Genomic DNA, 23,260 nt, shown 5'->3' with positions numbered 1-23,260 from the left:
TATACATTCAGCATAAAATAACATATACTTTTACACATTGATGTGAATAAATCTGTTAATAAATTAAATTTACCACTTTCTGAAGATTTTCTAGCAGATTATTGACAATCACACGGAGGCCAGACAGCTCAGTAAACATAGTCCCTAACTCATCACATGATCGGTCACAGAAGTCTATTTGTCTATCTTCTTTCTTCCCCACGTATTCGGTCAGGGGGGTGAGATGGATCATTTCTGTTTTCTCATTGATTGCATTATCACCTAGAAAGATCAAATACTTTAGGGTCATTTCATTCATGCGTCCTAATAAAGCAAATGTAAAAATCAAATAAAGACATCCACAAGCAAAAGTTCAGTTGGTTATTGAATTGAAAAGTATCATTTGCAATGTTAAAATAAAAACAGGGAGCTAAAACATGAAATCTTCTGATTGCATACACTGTTTAATGCTATGCACTTGCATAGCATTGATCAGTGTAACCGGTGCTCTGCTGCTCTAGCCTGCTGCGCAGGCATGGAGCAGTAGATCACCGATCGGACAACAGAGAGGCAGGTGAGGACCCTCCCGTCGTCCGGTAAGCTGATCGGGACGTTGCGATAGCTCCGCTGAGCTTCTGGGATTCTTTTACTTTTGCTTTAGATGCCGCGATCAACTGATCGCAGCATCTAAAGGGTTAATGCCAGGCACCAGCCCGATCGGCCGTGCCTGGCATTAGCTGTAGGTCCTGGTTGCCTGTAGCAACCGGGACCCACCGGGTTTAACTTGTTCTCCGCCGGTGAAAACAGTTTAAACCAGTTAAACTGGACCAGGACATACAGGTACGGCCTGAGTCCTTAAGGATCGGGGATGCAGGGTCCCAAGAGGTTAAAAAGCACATGGCTAGATGGGGCTCCTCATATTTATTTCTATAAGCCTTTTTGTTCTTATGCAAATGAGGCGCAAAAGCCCAGGGGGCATTCACCACACGACACGACACGACAAGAGCCCAGGTAAGTCCAACACATGTCCTCTTTATCTTTATCAGTCAGGTAGATGCAAGCAGTGGGCGGTAATAAATACTGCAATTATATTTTTACAAAAAATGCTGAATGATAAAACTGATGGGGCTATTCACGTTGATGCAAAAATATGCATATATTTTAGAAAGGCTGCACATGCTATTTGCATATTTATTTATTTTTTTGCACCTGGAACATGTCAATTTAAAGTCTATGCAGCAGTATTATAATATGGATGCCTGTACAATGCACTCAAAGTGTCTTTAGACAATTTCACTTTTTTCACATTTTGTTATGTCGCGGCCTTATGTTAAAAAAAAAATATTCCCTGATGATTCTGCACTCAATGCCCCATAATGATTAAGGGAAAACAGAATGTTAGAAATCTCTGCTAATATATTGAAAGGAAAAAACAAAATATTGCAATGACATAAGTATTCAGACCCTTATCTGAGTAATTAGTTGGAGCACCTTCAGTCTCCAGCCTTCTCATGTATGACGCCACAAGGTTTACATAACTGGGTTTGGGGATTTCCTTTCATTCTTTTCTGCAAGTCCACTTAGTCAGGTTGGGTGAGGACTGTCAAGTGAAGCCATTTTAAATGGGTACTCCGCTCCTAGACATCTTACCCCCTATCCAAAGGATAGGGGATAAGATGTCAGATGGCCGGGGTCCCCGCTGCGGCACCCCGCTATCATTACTGCACAGAGCGAGTTCGCTCTGTGCATAATGACGGGCAATAAAGGGGCATCGCGATGTCACGGCTCTGCCCCTCATGATGTCACGGCCCGCCCCCTCAATACAAGTCTATGGGAGGGGGCATGGCAGTCGCCACGCCCCTGCCATAGATTTGAATTAAGGGGGCGGGCCACAATGTCACGAGGGGCGGAGCCATGATCTCAAGCTGTTCCGTCCCTTGTATCGCCCGTCATTATGCACAGAGCGAACTCGCTCTGTGCAGTAATGATAGTGGGGTGCCGTAGCAGAGATCCCGGAAGTCCCCAGCAGCGGGACCGTGGCGATCTGACATCTTATTCCCTATCCTTTGGATAGGGGATAAGATGTCTAGGGGCGGAGTACCCCTTTAAGGTCTCTCTGAAAATGTTCAATCGGGTTCAAATCAGGGCTTCGGCTGGGCCATTCTCAGAGTTAACCCAAAGCCAATCATTTGTTATCTTGGCTGTGTGCTTATAGTAAATGTCATGTTGAAAGGTGAACTTTTGACCCAGTTTGAGGGCCCATTCACCCTGGAGGAGGTTTTCATTAAGCGCTCTACAAGCAGTTCTTTTTCCTTAATGACTTGGTTTTATGCACTCGCTGGCCATTTTATTAGGTACAACTGTTTAATTGCTTATTAACACAAATAGTTAACTAACCAATTACAAGACAGCAACTTAATGCATTTAGGCAGATGTGGTCAAGTCAATTTGAAGTTCAAACCAAGCATCAGAATGACGAAGAAAGGGGATTTTAGTGATTTTGAATGTGGCATGGATGTTAGTCCCTAGACGGGCTGGTCTGAGTATTTCAGTAACTACTGATCTACTGGGATATTTACCCACAACCATCTAAAGGGCTTGCAGAGAATGGTCCAAAAATATTCAGTGAGCAGCAGTTGTGAGGACGTAAAATGCCTTGTTGATGTCGATGTTGAGGAGAATTACCATCCACAGTCAGCAGATCTTAATCCAATAAAGCACCTTTGGGATGTGGTGAAACGGGTGATTTGCATCATGGATGTGCAGATGACAGATTTGTAGCAAATACGTGACATCATCCATCATTTCTATATGGACCTGAACTTGCAAGATGTTCCTAATATAGTGGCCAATGAGTGAAAAGGGGGTCACCTTACTTTACTTAAGGATATTGGAAGAGAGAAAAAGGAAATACAGGGCGTGCTCCTTTGTAGTGTATATCAACTTGGTGTGACCCTTCACACACCTAAGTGATATACTGCCCTGTGGGGTGATGTCACTCTGACCCACGGCTCGTTAGAGTCGCAGTTCACAGGGATCAGTGAGGGTATAGTCCAGTTAAGTATGGATTTGGCTGCCGCACTTGGACCGGTACTGGACTCCGTAAGGAGACCAGCAGAGAAATGCAAGTATCAGGAAAAAGAACGGTCTTGGAGGCGCTGCACAAAACGACAGACTCAGGCCAGCACAGGACAATAAATATTTAATTTTGACAATACGGACAACGCATTTGGCACACATACAGTGCCTCCCTCACGGCCAAATAAACAGTGCACTTCTTGTAGTTGGTAAAGTATTAGGGTGCTGGTCGGGATCCTGTGTCAGTAGCGGTGCTGGCATGGTCCTACCAGCACCCTAATACTTTACCAACTACAAGGAATGCACTGTTTATTTGGACCCGAGGGAGGCACTGTTTGTGTGCTGAAACTTGTTGTCCGTATTGTCAAAATAAAATATTTATTGTCCTGTGCTGGCCTGAGTCCGTCATTTTGTGACCATCCGTTGAGCAGAACCTCCAAGACCGTTCTTACTTTACTTAGTAGCTATAAGTGATATATGGTTTATGCCAAAAGTAGATGGTCAGGGTCATATAGAAATAGTGGAAGAATGGGCTTCTCTGCTGGCGCTGGTACCACAAATCCAATATTATGGACAGAAGGATCCACAGTCTGGTAGCTTTATTAGAAGGCTCCAAAGAAGTGTAGCTTTATTAGAAAACATTGTTTTTCAAGGGCAGTACGGCACTCAGCATCCAGCTTTGCCAGGACCCTGACCATCTGTTTCCATTCCATAGGAGGTAAGTGTGGCTGCAGGACCAACAGAGCCAATTTATAGTTGTTGCGACTTTCACAACAAACCCAGGTGAGAGAAGCCCCTTGGGGTTGGGGTATAAATCCCCACTATGTTTTGTGTCCCTGCAAATGAAGCACTTCTCTCATTTTAGCATTCTTAGGGTAGGTTCACAAGGCGGAATTTCCGAGCTGAATCCACCGGAAAGGTTCTGCATGGAAATTCCATTGCAGCAGAGTCCCATTGTTTTCAATGGGATTCTGTTGCACTGTGCACATGCAGACTTTCTACAGCAGATGATTCCGCCATGGAAATTCTGATTCTGCTTTCAGTAAGGCTTCGTTCACATGGCGGAAAATTTACTGAATGTCCACCCTTAAAACATGGGTGAATACTCCGCAAATACCATGTTCCACCGGCGCTAGAGCTGCTTGGAAACAAGTCCTTAGATGGCAATGCATTTCTGCACGCCAAAAGAATGAGCATTTTAACTCGGTAATGCATTGCCGTATATGGAGATGGCACTCCGAGCAGTCCTAGCACTGGTGGAACATGGTATTTGTGAAATGCCCATTTATGTTTTCCACCGTGTGAGGCCTTACTGTTATCCCAAATGTAGCCATGTTTCTCTTTAATGGCCACGTAAGCAATTAAGTATCAAAGAAAAAGTAAAATGTAAAAAAAAAAAAAAAAAACACTTTGTGGATACTTTACATGGTGCAGTCAGTACTTCAGCTGAAATATGTTTTACAGAAGCCCAAAATCAAACATAAAATACATATGTACTATTAATCACTATAACATCCACCACTAAATCAGATCATAAGTCCCAGTAGCGCTGTCTTTTATAACATATGGATTTGTCCTTTTACTCTTTTTATGAAGCCCTTGAGAAATCAGTAAGGAAAAATGTGTAGTTATGTCACAAGCAAAATCCTCTTGAAGAGGTATCTTAAAGGGGTACTCCGGTGGAAAACTTTTTTTTTTTAAATCAACTGGTGCCAGAAAGTTAAACAGATTTGTAAAATATTTCTATAATAAAAATCTTAATCCTTCCAGTGCTGCTGAATACTGCAAAGGAAATTCTTTTCTTTTTGGAACACAGAGCTCTCTGCTGACATCACAAGCACAGTGCTCTCTGCTGACATCTCTGTCCATTTTAAGAACTGTCCAGAGTAGGAGAAAATCCCCATAGCAAACATATGCTGCTCTGGACAGTTCCTAAAATGGACAGATATGTCAGCAGAGAGCACTTTGCTCATGATTCAGCAGAGAGCACTGTGTTTTAAAAATGAAAAGAATTTACTCTGTAGTATTCACATACTGGAAGGATTAAGATTTTTAAATAGAAGTAATTTATAAATCTATTTAACTTTCTGGCATCAGTTGATTTAAAAAAAAAAAAAATGTTTTCCACCGGAGTACCCCTTTAAAGTATAATACTACAAAATCACAATTTTGTCCAAAAAAACTGTGCAATGCTTTTCGGCCGGCTGTGTCTGTGGACAGACCAAATGGAAAAACATGAAGGAAAAAAAGCATGCTAACATGCTTGCCATGCAGTGAAACACCCCCCTGGACACTTGAACCTAATTTCCATACAATATTAATAAAAAGGCTGACATATCACTGATGTAGAGAACTATTGAAGTAAAAAAAAGGATGCCAGAAATCATGATGCCTAGCCCCATCTAGCCAAGGGCTCATTTACACCAATTGTTTTCCTGCTGACAAGTCTGCTTTAATGGCAACTGCCTGCCTTCAAAGGGTGCATAGGCTTTCATCCAATACTAATCTCTAAATTGTGGAGAAAACCCCCTCAGTATCTCTTTACCTCTTATTCATCACACAAGTAAAGATTTTAATCAGTGTTTTAAGCCCTCAAAGCCCTTACGGAAAAATGCTGGTCTTGCCTAAATCACACAGGTCCTATATAAAAAAATCTCTGTTCATTTAGAGAATGCTTTTAAGCTGCCTAAGTGAAGGCATATTGTAGGTTGCATTTGTTTATTTAATGAGATTAAAGGGGTACTCCGCCCCTAGACATCTTATTCCCTATCCAAAGGATAGGGGATAATATGTCAGATCGCGGGGGTCCCGCCGCTGGGGACCCCTGGAATCTCAGCTGCAGCACCCACCTGTTGCGGCTTCCGGCAGCACTGGAGGCTCTCATCCTAACGCCTCACGACCACGATGACAGGAGATCGTGATGTCACGACTCGTCCACTGTGTGACGTCACGTCCCGTCCCCTCAATGCAACGCCCCCTCCCATAGACTTGCATTGAGGGGCGGGGCGGGACATCACATGGGGCGGAGTCGTGACGTCACTATCTCCCTTCACCGTGGTCAGGAGCCGAAGCCTACAGTGTTTCCGGAAGCCGCAACAGGTGGGTGCTGCAGCCGAGATCCCAGGGGTCCCCAGCGGCGGCACCCCTGTGATCTGACATCTTATCCCCTATCCTTTGGATAGGGGATAAGATGTCTAGGGGCGTTGTACCCCATTAAACATTACATTGATACCGGCCAGTCTCAGGGTGATGGTGGAACATGACTGTATGCTTGAGGGACATGGTGACATCAGGCTACTATTCATAAACGTCTCAAACAAAGATGAATATTGTTACTTATGTCTGTTACTTATTGGTAAGGACATTGGACATGCATGTGAATAGCACTACCTGTGTGGCTCAGCTGACAGCCTTTTTGTCTTAAAACATCTTCAACTGTAGAATCAAATATTAGTCGAACGTTTTGTAGCAGTCCCTGTAGATACAATTGACATATTTTATCAAACCTTGCAGTAAACAATACTTTTAAGTTTAATGCACTTTTCACATGGGGTTTTCCATAAACGTCAGGCAGATTCCTGGCGTATACAGTAAACGTACACACTTACTCAGTGTAGGCTAAATAAGTGTCACTTTGGCCTTCATTTAGGTGGTTTGCATTTATTTGCTTATGGAATAGCACAGGAAGTTGCACTACTCTAGTGAGACTGTATATGACAATGATGTAATCCGTCATTGGTATACATCAGAGGTATATGTCAGGGAATTCTCCTGATGTATACCTCTGATGGACACAGCAAGAGCCTTAGTTATGCTGTGCTGAATACACTTAATGTGAACTAAAACAATGCCATCATTTGTATGCTTTTTATAAGTAGAATTGGATCAAACTGCTTGCAGAGACAGAGGTTTTGCTATATGTTGCGTGTTATAATGCTCTAGAAAACTAAAGCATAATGATAAATAGTGTGCAGGGTAAGGGCATCCACAATACTGTATCAAAGCCCTACGCATGGGCTGTAGAGTTGTTCATCAATCCATAGCAGTGGCATATGCAATTGTATGCTCTTATTTGAATGTCTTCAATGTATGTTTTTAACCTGTGTATTGTTCCAGAAACAGGTATGATAGCTGAATGTCAGGTAACGGATGTCCTAAATGTAACAATTAGATGTATACTCTGAAAGTGGTCAAATGATAATGTTGTCTATGTCAGAAATACATTTTCATCACTATATAATGAGCTTGTAAAAAAAGCAAAAAACATTAAGATTAGCTTACCCTAAAGTGATTTTCACGTATTGAGCCCTTAGCCAAATACATCTTGTTGTTAACACCTTTTAAATGCTCATAGAAGGTTTCCTCCAGGCGGAAGCTGTCCATAAGGTCACAACCAACATATAGGTTGAAGTTTTCACCTGTCAGTTGAACTGTAATATTTTTCCACTGAGAGTCTGCCAGGTCAACATCCTCCAAGGAAATAACATTCTGAGAACCTTCCACCCAATAAATTAGGTCCAGAGTATTGGCTCGTCCATTTGAAACAATCTCAAATAATCTATTGGAAATACCGGGACCCTCCACAGCAATAAGTGTTCCTCTGTTGAGTTTGTCTTGCCTCATGGAAGCAGTAAGAATAAAACCTTCATTTAGTTGCATCAAGTCAATAATTTGCTTCATCTTTTCAGACTTAACAGGTGGGATGTGATCAAAGCGTAGGAAACGATAGGCTGGAGAGAGAGGATCATGTCCACGGAAAAGTTTAACTCCAATGGTCTTCTTGTTTATGTTACTGATGTCAAACAGATCAAATGTGGTCTCATCTTCTTTCTCTTCATCTAAAATAATTACAATTTATTAAGGTTACATTACATTATTTACATTTTTATGTAGTAAAACTATACTTTTGGTGTCTGGGGCCCAAGATTTTTCATGGATGAATTTCCAGCACAGAATTTCAGTAATGTGAATGATCCAGCAGAATCCCATTGAAAACAATGGGAGGCTGCTGTACCACATTTTGTGCAGAGAAACTCTGGAGCAGAATTCCACTCAAAAATATGTAGTCTGAATGGGCCCTAAATTTTATGTACCCACTTCAATGGGGTTACCTCTGATCAAACATGTATTGCCCCCCCCCCCCCCAAAGATTCTTACCTTGAGCATGGAGAGAAGCACAGAATGTAATAAAAATGGGCAGCCAAACCAGTTTTCTTTGCAGCATAACTCCTATGTAAAAAAAATATTTGAAGAATGTGAACATTCAGTCTTTCATTCCCATTATTAGCAGATTGGCATTTTAGAATTTTCTGAAAAACAGTAGTGTAAAGTATGAAAGAAGAATAAAGGCAGGAAGTATGAACAACCTGAGCATTTAACATTATAAGAAACTGGACAAGATAGATTTGTGACTACTGAAAGTCACTACTTATACTAAACTGATTATACTTGTTTTCTGTTGAGTCAGATAAAAATAGCCTAAAATGAGTAGTAGTTTACGGTAACTATAAGCAAACTGAAAGACAAGTGTTCTTCCAAAAAAGTGAATCTATTTAGAAGTTTTGATCTCTGGGGATCCGGGTGCTGATTCGCCCACCGATTCCTTTTTCTTCACACTTTGTCAAAGTAAAAGGAGCAATATATGAATTGACATTAAAATTCTGTTAAGTTTCTGGCAAGTTAGCGTACCTCTTGCTTTGGCTTCCTGAGGTGCGCAGAGCAGGAATGGAGGGGCACAGCTCGTGCAGTTGAGTGCTTCTGCCCCTTCATTTTAGTGATTGGTAGGGGTCTCAGGACCAGACTCCAACCAATTAAAACCTCATAAAAATCCCCATGACATGTTTGGACTTTGATGATATGGTAGGTACACTTTGATAAATGCCCCCTTTATGTCCTCTTACCTTTTATATAATAAAAGTAATATAGATACATTAGATAATGGGACTGGATATTCATAAACTGAACCAAACAATATTTTCATGGATAAAACCATGGTTCAGAGCTCTGTTATTTCTTTCACCACAGAAAGGCTAGACTGATCTATCAGCTAAATAGCTTGTAATATTAGAAGACAAAAAAAGGTTAAGGTTGATGATACATCTTTTGGCCCTGTCAATCATGCAAACAACCCAAGGGTAATTGTAAAAGACTGTCTGCCTTCCTGACAACCTCATTTCTGTTCAATAAGACAGAAAAATAGTGTAGAAAAAGAAAGGTACAAAAGAACTGTTATGCCTATAAAGTTTAAGACCACATTTTGTGCAGAGTATACGTAAGTGCCACTCAACAGAACTAAAATTGACCAATTATCATTTTTTTTGTTTTCTAAAACCAAGAAATAACACAAACTAAGATGAGGATCAAAGGCCTATATTGTACACTATTCTTCCAAAGTAGTCATTAGACTACAATAAACAGTTTAGAATACAAAAATGAGGTGCCAATCTCTGAGGACTAAGGTGGCATCATTTAGGGGATGACCATTTATTTATTTACTTAATATATATTTAATATTACCGTATTTTTTTTTCAAAGCAGCTGCTGTAGTTGAGGCAGCTTGTGTGCAGAAAGTATACATAGTGCATGACCCGAGACTGGTAAAAGCCAATCATAATCTATGCAGTTGAAAGGTACAACCCCTGGCAAAGATAATAGAGTCTCCCCATTTAAAGCAAATACACAAATCACAGATGACAAAAACAGTGTTTGTTTAGACATTCTGATTTCATAAAACCTACCTCAACAATGAAAGTAAATTATTTGAATTGAATCTGTTTTTCCAGATGAAGTAGAAGAAAAAAAAAATGGATTCAGTTAATGCTGATTATATATTTTTTTTAAGTATGTGACCCAGTTATAATAGCCACCTCTGCTGTGACCCGGCTCATCAATCCCATGTGGTGACATAACAAACCCCCTCCACTATAATTCAGATATAATGATGTATAATATAATGAAACACCCACTATTAACCAGGTATACTAAACTCTCCCCCTCCAATATGCCCTGGTCACCAATATAGTGGCATTATTCTGGGTGGGTTGGTGAGAACCAATATAAGCAAAAGAAATTAAATAAAAATACAGGTCACACAACATCTACTCAGACCTCTATGACCAGGGCATAAGCTATAACCTAATGGTTGCTCATCTTACTTTGGTATTAGAGGTGTGTACCATAATCCAGTTGTCATGACCCATATAGAAGGATCATCAGGTGTGGGGCTCCGGCTACCAGTCTGGAGCAAGCATGTCTGTGGTGCTTAGTGTGCCTATATTGATGCTTTGTGCAATTGAGCTCTGAGCTATCTGCTCCTACATGGTTCCTCATGTACCAGCCCATGACTGGAAGAAGCCAGTACAAGAGAGCAGAGGGTGTGGGAAGGTGGAGACAGCAACTCTACAAAGACACAGCACCTTCTCTTCTTTGAATTACTGTGTGATGGGGGATCTATTCGTAAAATTGCAAAAAGGACTGAAAATTCTTGTCACCATTTGCACATTTGAACACCCTTAGACCCTTGGAGTCTCTATATAAATTTTGCGTTTCAGATAGTTTTTTTTTTATCCTACTAGGTATTGCAGGAAACAGACATTACATGGGGATGACTGGGAAAGGGGCTTTCTAGAGTGTAAAGGATGCCCTCCATTGCATCTCCTCATCCTAGCTGCTAGACATCACATACTACAATTCACAAGTCATATGACTTATGTTCTGACAGGTGAGGACAGGTCTTCCAAACAATTCTACACTGAAAACATAGAAGAAAATTCAGAACTAGAAAGTACATTTAAAAATGTCAACGCAAACTGTGCCCACAGAAATCCCAGGCAGACAAAAGCCCCAAGCAAATATGGAAAGGAAATGAATCACGTAAGAGGCTTCCACTTGTGCCCTTGTAGTGCATGTCTACGTTTATGTTCTGATCAGCTTACATTGAACTATCATGCAGATTCCTGGGTTATTTCTGGAGCAGCAAGACTGAACTAGAATAAGAATCTCATGAAAATACTGGATTTATTTGGTAATGCTAGCTGCCTCAGGACCTTAGTGAATCGATCAGTTAGAGGAAAGATTTTTAAGATGTTTATTTTGTTGTGACACATCCATATGTCTATGTTAGTGTTAAGCTAGTGCTGCTAGGAACAGATATATATTCTTTCTGTACATCCAACATGGTAAATGGTTCAAATAAAAGGTAAGATTGTCTTCTCATATGATGATTTAATACTAAGTAGAAACTTTAGTAAGCCAAAAACTACAGGGGTACTTTTTCAGGTATAAGGTGAGAGAGAATATGGCTTCCAGATGTGCTTAGAAGTCATTTTCCAGATGAGGTACAAGTAGCTCCTAATCTTTCAACTAGAAAGGCTGAACAGTGTGTCACGTGGGTATTCATGGATATGCTTTCAAAACATACTTTTCAGTTTCCTGGAAAGCATTTAAAAATTACTGGTTTTTCTTTTGCTTAACTCTTAAAGGGCCTGTCTGCTTTAGGCAAAATCTCACCCTAATACAGGTTAAGTTAATGTTCGAGAGGAGTTATCCTGTTTAGGACTTTTAAGACAGATCTTAGATTTTCTCTCTAGGCTCCCAGGAGCAAGAACCTCCAAGAAGAAAATTCTTAGAACCCCTCGTGGCCATGGATCTTTATCTAGATACTTTTTAAAACCATTAAGGTAGACTTTAAAAACGTTTAAAAGACATGGTAAATGATTGGCGACCACCAAAGGGGAAATTTATCATCCACTGTGTTCTGGGAAGACATTGCAACTAAACACTTGCTGTTTGGTGGCCAAACTAAGCACCAGGTATACATGCTACACTTTTCAATGAGCAAGCTATGGGCAAAAAATAAGCAAATTGGTGAAATTATTTGCCTGTGTTATGGAAAATGATTTTGGGAAGAGACTTTGGAAACTGTAGATGATGTTACAGTCCCAGGCTCAAGTTTGTATACCACTACAGTATATATAGATCTGTAAAACCATTACACTATCTGGATATGTTCCCTGTAAACCCTCCTGTTTGATATGCATGGTTCCTGTTGCCTCTGTTGTCTTCTCTAGCTGCTTGATATTCTTTTCCATCCTTCTATGCCCTTGTCTAGCAATCATTGCAGCTCTGCTTTGACAGCCCCCACCCTCCTGCTCTCAGCAGCAGAGAAAGGTTCAGTGTCTGATTGGCTAAGGCTGCACACACCTCTCAGTTCTAAGCACTAAAGAGAGCATGACTCATCAGTGCAGGGCAGGAACCATGTAGTCTGTGTCTCTCAGGAGGATGGGGGCTGCTTTCAGAGAGGGATTTGGTCAGATATCATTTTTAAACAGTATCAGTTTTGCTGCCGGACTAACAACTGCGGCATACCACAGTTTTCAGTCCAGCAACAAAACCAAAAATCGGCCAAAAATGAGCTGACCATAGTCACTATCTGACTCCGTCCGGCTCATTCGAATGAATAGGTTGCAGTGCGGGTCTGGCGGGAATTTGGCAGCGGGCCGTTTTTAAATTATGCAGCAGGATCTGGGTGCCGTATCCCAAAGACATGGTGTGAATGAGCCCTTAACAGGGTTGTTTACTTTTAAGTATAGATTGCACAGTTAGATATGGATGGTTAGGGGTGGCATGGGATTTTCACAATTTTGGCCAATTGTCACAGATGATAAATCCAGCACCAAAAGATTCGCCATGCAAACCTCACCCAACAAACATGCCCCAGATGGCGCAAATGACATGTAGACTGCGAAGAGTTGCATAATAAATGCGGCAATCCCAGATTCTCGGTCTACATTGGCCATTTGCAAATGCTTTAGTAAATGTCCCCTTATAGCTCATAAATCTCCCTCAATGTACCTATGGAACACTACTGTAACCACAGTAAGGGTATGTTTACACTGCTTCTGGCTTCTCTTATTATACTGTATATGCCATGCACATTCAAAAATATGATTTTTAAACATGCAACTCTTAAACACACATAGAAAAGAAATGCCACATAGACATAAAGTAATATACAGATTCTATAAAGCTAGTGAGCGTTTAATCACAGAGACAGCTCAGTACAGAGGAATGTGGCTTCATAATGACACATTTCAGAACTCCTTAACATAATGACAAATAAATTAGAGAGTGTGTTTCAGTAATACGAGTATTTGCATTTTTTTTAAAGCCAAACTGATAACATTGGAATACGCATAGTTTGGCATATGAGACTAAAGTACACGTGTTAAATTATTACAAAGGAAACCGCTTAACCTAGCGCATCAGCCAAGTTGGCACAAACCTCACATTTATAATAAAATTCTCTGTTTGTTGAGGTCAACAGAGGTCATACACAACTACCATGTTATTAACCATCCAAATACTTTCTTCAGGTTCAAGAAACACAAAATTTTCTTAAAGGTCAAATTCTCCTGAGCATTAAATGTTTATGTTTAGTATATAATATCAGCTGAACATCTGGGCCTGAGTTTAGGTGCCTGAGAATGCAACTTTGCGGGGTTGCTTTAATTTATCTACAGACCTTCAATGGGGGAGCTTACATAAACAAGAAATGTCTGTGCAATTTAAGATGCCTAAAGGATAAGCATACCTTTGCAGACAGTTCTCTATTGCTTTGTATGTTTTTTTTTTATTTTATTTTTTTAAAGAAACATTTCCAACATTGGATGCCATTCAGTGCTCATTCTGTCAGACAAGCCCTCTGACGACTCTATCAGTGGTCTCATACTGTGGCCCCCCAGATGTGGAAAAACTTCAACCCCAGTATGCCGTTGGCTGTCCGGGCATGCTATTACTAGTGTATAGATAGATAAAAGTTGGATAGTGTGTTTTTTTATGTTAATATATGAGTCTTATGTTCTCTTTTGCACCATATGTTTTGAACCACCATGTATAAAATAAGGGACTACATTCTAATTCTTACTATATTACAATATATAACTTCACACTTTCTAGCTCATGTGAACATGGGATTATGAGCTACAACTACTATATAACTGTTGCATTCTCAAATTCATTTGTACATAGAAAGAAAATAAGAGGTATAGGACTACAAATAACAGCTATATGACAAAGTCTTTCCAGTACATGTTACAATGTGATTAGGAACCACAACAAAATCTCTAAGCTTGAATACAATAGGAACCAGTTACAGTGACCCCTCGACCTACGATGGCCCCGACATACGATAATTTCAACATGTGATGGTCTCTCAGAGGCCATGGCATGTTGAAGGCAGCATCAACATACGATGCTTTTTTATGTCGGGGCCATCGCATAAACGGCTATCCGGCAGCGCAGACTGCTTCAGCTGCCAACGGATAGCCGTCTACGGTGTCCCGTGTGATGGTCACTCACCTGTCCTCGGGGCTCTGGCGCGTCCACTTCGGAATCCTCTGCATCGCCAGCGCTCTCCATCGACGTCATCACGTCGCTTCGCACGCCATCCCGTCATCCAATAGGAGCGGCGTGCGTAGCGACGTGATGGCGGCGGCGGAGAGCGCGGTTGCCGTGGAAGCAAAGGCCTTGCCGGAGCGTCGGGGACGCGGCGACAGCGATGGACGGCGACATCCCGGGCAGCAGTGTCGGTCCGGAGCGGCGGGGACAGGTGAGTACAACTTTCTCTAACAGTGGTCTACAACCAGCGGACCTCCAGATGTTGCAAAACTACAACACCCTGCATGCTGGACAGCCAAAGACTGTCCGGCCATGCTGGGTGTTGTAGTTTTGCAACATCTGGAGGTCCGCAGGTTGTAGACCACTGTCCTATACTTTACATTGCACGGATCCCTCAACATACGATGGTTTCAACAAATGATGTTCCATTTGGAACAGATTACCATCGTATGTTGAGGGACCACTGTATACCATTGCAGGAGCCAGTAAAACACATTTGAATCCTGTTAGGGTTTTCATAGATAGCAGTAGGAGACAAAGCCAAAGTTAGACACCAATTCTGTTTCAAAGTCCAATGGTTGCTTGGCTTCTTAGACTTGTCAAGTCCAGCTATAAAATCTCCATTAATCCATAGGTACATGGAAACTGTACCACGGAAAAAAGGAAAATAATAATCTAAATTGCGCTTGGAATTAATGTTTTCAAATGTTCATTCTGTTGGCGGAATTCACCTGGAAAAGCTCATTAGTTAATGGGACTTTGATTTATGATGCTTGTTTTTGCCAAAATTTCCTCAATGTCCATAGGCCCAAAGAATGAACATGGAAATTCATTTGGCAGAACTTACTTATGTTAAATAAGCAGCAGCCTTCTATTGAGATCAATGGGAGGCTGCTGGAAATGGAATGTTCTCAGCTTTAGTTCTGAGCAGAATGTGAATGAGCTCTACCTGTAATAAAGTTTAAAGTGAGTATGTAGTCTTGTTTTCACTGGTCGAGCACTTGTCAACTTACTATCCCCTTTTTGTAGCTTTTTCCTTCAGAAATCTGTTTTTCCTGCAGTGGCTTTTTGATAAATGTGGCTCATATACAAACCAGCCATTTTGAACAAGCAGAACTGCAGTAAAATGCGTGGGAGAGTGGGGGGTACAGAGAAACAAACTAGGCATTTATGAAGATTGGAGATCAGTTTAAAAGGAACCTGTCACCATGGAAATGCTATCTAAGCTGTTGGCATCATGTTATAATGCAGGAGGAGCTGAGCAGATTAAACAGTCATGGCTGTAAATGCTGGCACCCCAAAAATGGGCTGGACAAAAGTATTGGCTTCCTTTCAAAATCGTGGAAAAATAAGATTGTTTCAAGCATGTGATGTTCCTTTAAACTCACCTGGGGCAAGTAACAGGTGTGGGAAATATAAGAATCACACCTGAAAGCAGATAAAAAGGAGAGAAGTTCATTTAGTCTTTGCATTGTGTATCTGTGTGTGCCACACTAAAGCATGGACAACAGAAAGAGGAGAAGAGAACTGTCTGTGGACCTGAAAACCAAAATTGTGGAAAAATATCAACAATCTCAAGGTTACAAGTCCATCTCCAGAGATCTAGATTTGCCTTTGTCCACAGTGCGCAACATTATCAAGAAGTTTGCAACCCACGGCACTGTAAGTAATCTCCCTGGGTGGGGACGGAAGAGAAAAATTGATGGAAGGTGTCAACGCAGATTAGTCCGGATGGTGGATAAACAGCCCCAAACAAGTTCCAAGGATATTCAAGCTGTCGTGCAGGCTCAGGGAGCATCAGTGTCAGCGCGAACTATCTGCCGACATTTAAATGAAATGAAACGCTATGGCAGGAGACCCAGGAGGACCCCACTGCTGACACAGAGACATAAAAAAGCAAGACTATATTTTGCCAAAATGAACTTGAGTAAGCCAAAATCCTTCTGAGAAAACGTCTTGTGGACAGATGAGACCAAAATAGAGCTTTTTGGTAAAGCACATCATTCTACTGTTTACCAAAATTGGAATGAGGCCTACAAAGAAAAGAACACAGTACCTACATTGAAATATGATGGAGGTTCAATTATGGTTCGGGGTTGTTTTGCTGCCTCTGGCACTGGGTGCCTTGAATGTGTGCAAGGCATCATGAAATCTGAGGATTACCAACGGATTTTGGGTCGCACTGTACAGCCCAGTGTTAGAAAGCTGGGTTTGCGTCCGAGATCTTGGGTCTTCCAGCAGGACAATAACCCCAAACATACATCAAAAAGCACCCAGAAATGGATGGCAACAAAGTGCTGGAGAGTTCTGAAGTGGCCACCAATGAGTCCAGATCTAAATCCCATTGAACACCTGTGGAGAGATCTTAAAATTGCTGTTGGGAAAAGGCGTCCTTCCAATAAGAGAGACCTGGAGCAGTTTACAAAGGAAGAGTTGTCCAACATTCCGGCTGAGAGGTGTAAGAAGCTTATTGATGGTTACAGAAAGCAAATGATTTCCGTTATTTTTCCCAAAGGGTGTGCAACCAAATATTAAGTTAAGGATGCCAATAATTTTGTCCAGACCATTTTTGGAGTTTGGTGTGACATTATGTCCAATTTGCTTTTTTTCCTCCCTTTTTTGGTTTAGTTCCAATACACACACAGGGAATAACCATGTGTATAGCAAAACATGTGTTACTGCAATCCTTTTCTGTGAGAAATACTTCATTATCTTGAAAAATTTCAGGGGTGCCAACATTTACGGCCATGACTGTTTATGTCTTTGTGGGAAAAGATTCACTATAACTTTTTATTTATTGATTAAAATCTCTGATCTTTCCATGCTCAGGGGGCAATCCTAGTGATGTTACCAATGGACTTCTAAGAATAGATATTTTTTTATTCCTACAAAGATATATATCCATCTTCTCAGCTCTTCCTGCTTTATAAAATGATGCTTATAATAAGAAAGGAGCTAGGATCCATGCTTTTCATCTGGTGCAATCAGCAAAGCTCAGCATTCTCTACTGCAGTAACTCTAGTAAAGTAGGCTCTACTAAAGTCTAGCACAGAGGTGCAACTTTTGACACATTCCTCTCATCATCACAAATAGAAGCCAGAACAGAATTACTCCTTCCTTATTTTGTCACCTTCCTACACGCTAACAATAATATTATTATCCAGCAGAGCTGACATATGCAGCAGTATAATCTCAGAAAGCAATAAGGACAGTTACTTGGCACACGCACAGTTAAAACGCAGCTCTCTCCACCGCAAACAGATAACTGGTTAGGATTTCATATAATCAATTACATGTAACAACGAAAGAGGAATTCAGCTTTATTTCAGTCAGACCAGTCAGGGTTCCTAACCTGAACCCCTCAACATTTCTTTATGATCCCAGATGATCCCAGCACTTTCCAAATTGTGGGATTTCTTGGGTTATGCTTGTTTTGTGTTTTATTAGGTTTACATAAATTAATAAGGTATTTGAGTGCTAACTATCCACCACCAGCTGGGATTATTGCACCACAAGTATGTTGTCTACTTCGACGTCAGACCTCCACACTGGTCCGGCGCCGGATCCCTCCACTTCAGTAATCCCAATAATGCAATAAATTTCGCATCCACGCCATCATTTAAAGGGGTACTCCGGTGAAAACCTTTTTTCTTTTAAATCAACTGATGGCAGAAAGTTAAACATATTTGTAAATTACTTCTATTAAAAAATCTTAACCCCTTAAGGACTCAGACCATTTTGGCCTTAAGGACTCAGACAATTTAATTTTTACGTTTTCATTTTTTCCTCCTCGCCTTCTAAAAAGCATAACACTTTTATATTTTCATCCACAGACTAGTATGAGGGCTTGTTTTTTGCGCGACCAGTTGTCCTTTGTAATGACATCACTCATTATATCATAAAATGTATGGCGCAACCAAAAAACACTATTTTTGTGGGGAAATTAAAAAGAAAAACGCAATTTTGCTAATTTTGGAAGGTTTCGTTTTCACGCCGTACAATTTATGGTAAAAAATTATTACATACTTTTCTATTATTGTTGTGCTTAAAAAAAATCACAAACTTTTTAACCAAATTTGTACGTTTATAATCCCTTTATTTTGATGACCTCTAACTTTTTAATTTTTCCGTATAAGCGGCGGTATGGGGGCTCATTTTTTGCGCCATGATCTGTACTTTCTTTTTTTTGATACCACATTTGCATATAAAAAACTTAATACATTTTTTATTATTTTTTTTCTAATAAAATGTATTAAAAAAGTAGCAATTTTGGACTTATTTTTTTTTTCATTTACGCCATTCACCGTACGTGATCATTAACATTTTATTTTAATAGTTCGGACATTTACGCACGCGGCAATACCAAATATGTCTATAAAATTTATTTTTTACGCTTTTTGGGGGTAAAATAGGAAAAAACGGACGTTTTACTTTTATTATTGGGGGAGGGGATTTTTCACTTTTTTTTCCTTTTACTTTTACATTTTTTTACATTTTTTTTTACACTTGAATAGTCCCCATAGGGGACTATTCATAGCAATACCATGATTGCTAATACTGATCTGTTCTATGTATAGGACATAGAACAGATCATTGTTATCGGCGATCTTCTGCTCTGGTCTGCTCGATCTCAGACCAGAGCAGGAGACGCAGGGAGCCGGACGGAGGAAGGAGAGGGGACCTCCGTGCGGCATTCAGAATGATCGGCTCCCTGCAGCAGCGCTGCGGGCGATTCGATCATTCATTCAAATTGCGCACTGCTGCAGATGCCGGGATCTGTATTGATCCCGGCACCTGAGGGGTTAATGGCGGACGCCCGCGAGATCGCGAGCGTTGGCCATTGCCGGTGGGTCCCTGGCTGCGATCAGCAGCCGGGATCAGCCGCGCATGACACGGGCATCGCTCCGATGCCCGCGGTTATGCACAGGACGTAAATGTACGTCCTGGTGCGTTAAGTACAACCGCACCAGGACGTACATTTACGTCCTGCGTCCTTAAGGGGTTAATCCTTCCAGTACTTATTAGCTGCTGAATGCTACAAAGGAAATTCCTTTCTTTTTGGAACACTGATGACATCACGAGCACAGTGCTCTCTGCTGACATCTCTGTCCATTTTAGCAACCATGCATAACAGATGTATGCTAAGGGCAGCATGGTGGCTCAGTGGTTAGCACTGCTGCCTTGCAGTGCTGGGGACTTGGGTTCAAATCCCATTAAGGACAACAATAAATAAAGTGTTAATATTATTATAATAACTTCAGCAGAGAGAACTGTGCTCGTGATGTCATCAGAGAGCATTCCAAAAAGAAAAGCATTTTCTCTGTAGTATTCAGCAGCTAATAAGTACAGAAAGGAATAAGATTTTTTAATAGAAGTAATGTACAAATATGTTTAACTTTCTGCCACCAGTTGATTTAAAAGAAAAAAGGTTTTCACCGGAGTACCCCTTTAAGTAAAATCCGAAACCATCACATTGAATATGTTTCACAATGAATTTTCTGACACCTATACAACCATAATACAACCAAAAAATATCCAGTAGGAATGTGGTGAATTCTTATGTCCTCTATACATGAGTTTTAGTAGGACACCCCAGTATGGGTCAGATTATGGAAGAATGACTACAAGCTTAAATCCCAGGACAGAATTGTATATCACATTAGTCTCCAAACTGTGGACCTCCAGCTGCGGCAAAACTACAAATTCCAGCATGCCCGGAAAGCCGTAGGCTTTCCGGGCATGCTGGAAGTTGTAGTTTTGCCACAGCTGGAGCTCCACAGATTGGAAACCAAGGGTATATAAAATAGTTAAATATAACCGTCTTTTGTCAATATTGTAAAAAAAAAAAGGATAAACATGCCATAAATACAATATGCTAAGACTATATGAATACTGATGCCCATCTGACCTGGCATCTAAAAGGTATCCATAATCCAGTTCTATAATGTCAACCTATGTAGCCTCCAAATACACAAGTCAGGCACAGAGCATTTTCCCCCCTTCATTCCTTTAGGGCCAGATCCAGCTTCATCCAAACAGTAACAAAGTGACTGTCCAGCCCCTTCCAAGCAATGCATCCAGCTGTACCAAGTCCTCCAGTGCCAACCAAGCAATTCAGAACAATCCTATTGAAACGTTCTCAAACGTACAGTGCAGCCAGTTGTTCTGCGCCTGATCCAGAAAATTGAATGGAAGCACTATCCATAACAAAAGAGCTCTATATACTGTATGCCGTGTGACTGTATATACCAGGAGCAGCCTATTCCTACATATAGTTACATAGGCCACCATTAAGTTACCAGATAGCTAACCTAATAAACATCAAATAATATATGTATCGATCTAAAACACAATCGTCACGCAGCACTCCAAAAATGTAAAAAAATACTTCACACGTTTTGTGGTTAACATACCATATACTGCATTTTTTTATTTTTATGATCTATGTATCTAAAACACAATAGTCACGCAGCACTCCAAAAATGTGAAAAATGCTTTACACATTTTGTGAATAATATACCACATACTGCATTTTTTATTTTTATGTTCTATCTATCTAAAGCACAATAATCATGCAGCACTCCAGAAATGTAAAAAATATGTCCACATTTTGTGAATAATATACCATATACTGCATTTTTTTTAATGATCTATCTATCTATCTATCTAAAACACAATAGTCATGCAGCACTCCAGTAATGTGAAAAATGTTTTAGACATTTTATTTTGTGGTTAATATATTACATACTGCATTTTTAATTTTTATGTTCTATCTAAAGCACAATAATTAGGCAGCACTCCAGAAATGTAAAAATGATGTCCACATTTTGTGAATAATATACCATATACTGCATTTTTTTAATGATCTATCTATCTAAAACACAATAGTCATGCAGCACTCCAGTAATGTGAAAAATGTTTTAGACATTTTATTTTGTGGTTAATATACCACATACTGCATTTTTTTATTTTTATAATCTATCTATCTAAAACACAATAGTCATGCAGCACTCCAGAAATGTGAAAAATTAGTTCCACATTTTGTGATTAATATACCATATACTGCAGAGTTCCCCAAACTGTGGCCCTCCAGATGTTGCAAAACTACAACTCCCAGCATGCCTGGACAGCCAACGGCTGTCCAGGCATGCTGGGAATTGTAGTTTTGCAACATCTGGAAGGCCACAGTTTGGGGACCACTGATATACTGCATTTTTTCCCTGATCTATCTGTTTATCCACGCCTGCATATACTTCAACACACAGCTATATTATACACTATATATGATAGATTGGAGTAGCCCTATTAGTCCAGTAATGCAAATACAAAATCACAAGATTCTGTAACACTATATCTGCAAATATAGGTATAATTGTAAATATATTAGGAAAGCAAATCCCGAATGTCTTACCTGTAGCTGAAGAAAGTGTTACAATAGTGTTAAGTACAAAGCAAATATCCTTGGTTTCCTGTGAGGTCCCTCCTGCCTGTATTGTGAGGAGCCTTGTCTACAATGCTGCAGGAGAAGCCCTCACTCACTTATATAGTGCGCACTCCAGCTTTGCTGTCAGTCAGCCCCCATAAGGAAGCACTTTCAAGAAGTTAGAAAAAAACCAGTGGAATGACATAATCCCCGTCAGAGCTGACACTATTCCCTGGCTGTGTGAGGTGATGATGCTGAAGCCTGCCCCCTTCTGTGTGTCTGAGGAGGGGCCATGACCACAGCCAGGGACCAGGGAAACTTATTGAGGCTTTTGTGTGAGGAGCTATAAAAGAGAGGGAATGGTGACACCAGCGCTGGACAGGACTCCTTCTATGAGCCCTGCAGTCAATGTGGAGCTCATGTGAGGGATTTTACCTCAGGACTCTGGCCATGACAGACAAAGGACTGCTGCTGATAAACTGCTCCTCACATGGAGAAGTGTGGGGGGTAACCTTGACTCTTTAAGTAGTTTACTGTCAAAGAAAGTTTATTGACTGAATAAAAAAACTTATTCAGAATCCCAGCTTGCTGTCTGTTTGCTATGGGGGACATTTTTTGTTGTCTTTAGAGCCTTTTTTTGCTTTACACTCTAAGCAAAAAACTACAAATGATCGTGCAAAAGACAGTTTCATTTTCACTTTGCAGGGGTAATGGATTAATCAAGTGTAAATGCTACACAAAAGGTCACAAACCCCTCCAAAACACCACAAATCTTCACCAGCCCGGACCTGGCTTACAAAACTGCCTTTGGAGAGCACTTTTAAAAAGTTGCAACTGTGCAGAAAATACACAAAGAAGAGGAGGAATCATGCTAAATGGTGTTCTGAAGTGATTTCTTGTTTTTTTGTTTTTTTTTGCATCAAAGTGCACCAAATTTTTCAACCCACTCTGTAATAGTATGATAAATCAAAAGAGAACAATGGCTAGTCTAGGAAACGAAACATCTCTGACACTTATCCCCTATCCACAAGATACAAGATAATTCCCTAATTGTGAGAGTCCTACCCCCAGCGATCTCCTGTATGAGGCCCCGTCTACATACTGTACCCATCTTCGTCCCAATTCTTCCGATGCTCGCCTTCTACCTTCCTGGATGAGTGTGTCGGCCATTGTCAGTCAATCTCCGGCTGTGGCGGTACATTGCTGTGGATGGTGGTTGACTGAGCAGGCTGTTACTTGTGCTCATCTAGGAAGGTGGCTGCCGGAACAGACTGTGGACAGATAAGTAGACAGGCCACTTACAGGAGATTGTGGGGGGTCCCAGCATTCTGATAGGCTTTTGGAGAAATTTCACTTTTCCATACCTCTGACCAGTATGCTAGA

The 23,260-nt window shown here is 40.7% G+C and overlaps 1 protein-coding gene across 2 annotated transcripts in view; it reads right to left on the bottom strand.

The window, feature by feature from the left end:
- The window catches only part of THBS2 (thrombospondin 2), a 244,832-nt gene that overhangs the window by 58,526 nt on the left and 163,046 nt on the right, over nt 1–23,260 (bottom strand). Inside the window, exons 1-5 of one of the 2 annotated variants that reach the window (XM_056567141.1) lie at nt 21,866–22,331; nt 8,215–8,286; nt 7,339–7,895; nt 6,448–6,532; nt 74–261 (exon numbers count right to left, since the gene is read on the bottom strand). In XM_056567141.1, coding sequence (XP_056423116.1) covers nt 74–261; nt 6,448–6,532; nt 7,339–7,895; nt 8,215–8,281 — 897 coding nt within the window. In that variant the 5' untranslated portion in view covers nt 8,282–8,286; nt 21,866–22,331. Of the gene's footprint in view, nt 1–73; nt 262–6,447; nt 6,533–7,338; nt 7,896–8,214; nt 8,287–21,865; nt 22,332–23,260 lie in introns of those variants that run through there. The other variant, XM_056567142.1, reaches the window with a different exon arrangement.

Source organism: Hyla sarda, chromosome 3 (assembly GCF_029499605.1).
Source record: "Hyla sarda isolate aHylSar1 chromosome 3, aHylSar1.hap1, whole genome shotgun sequence".
In the NCBI taxonomy this organism is placed as follows: domain Eukaryota; kingdom Metazoa; phylum Chordata; class Amphibia; order Anura; family Hylidae; genus Hyla; species Hyla sarda.
This window is presented reverse-complemented; position numbering and strand designations above follow the sequence as displayed.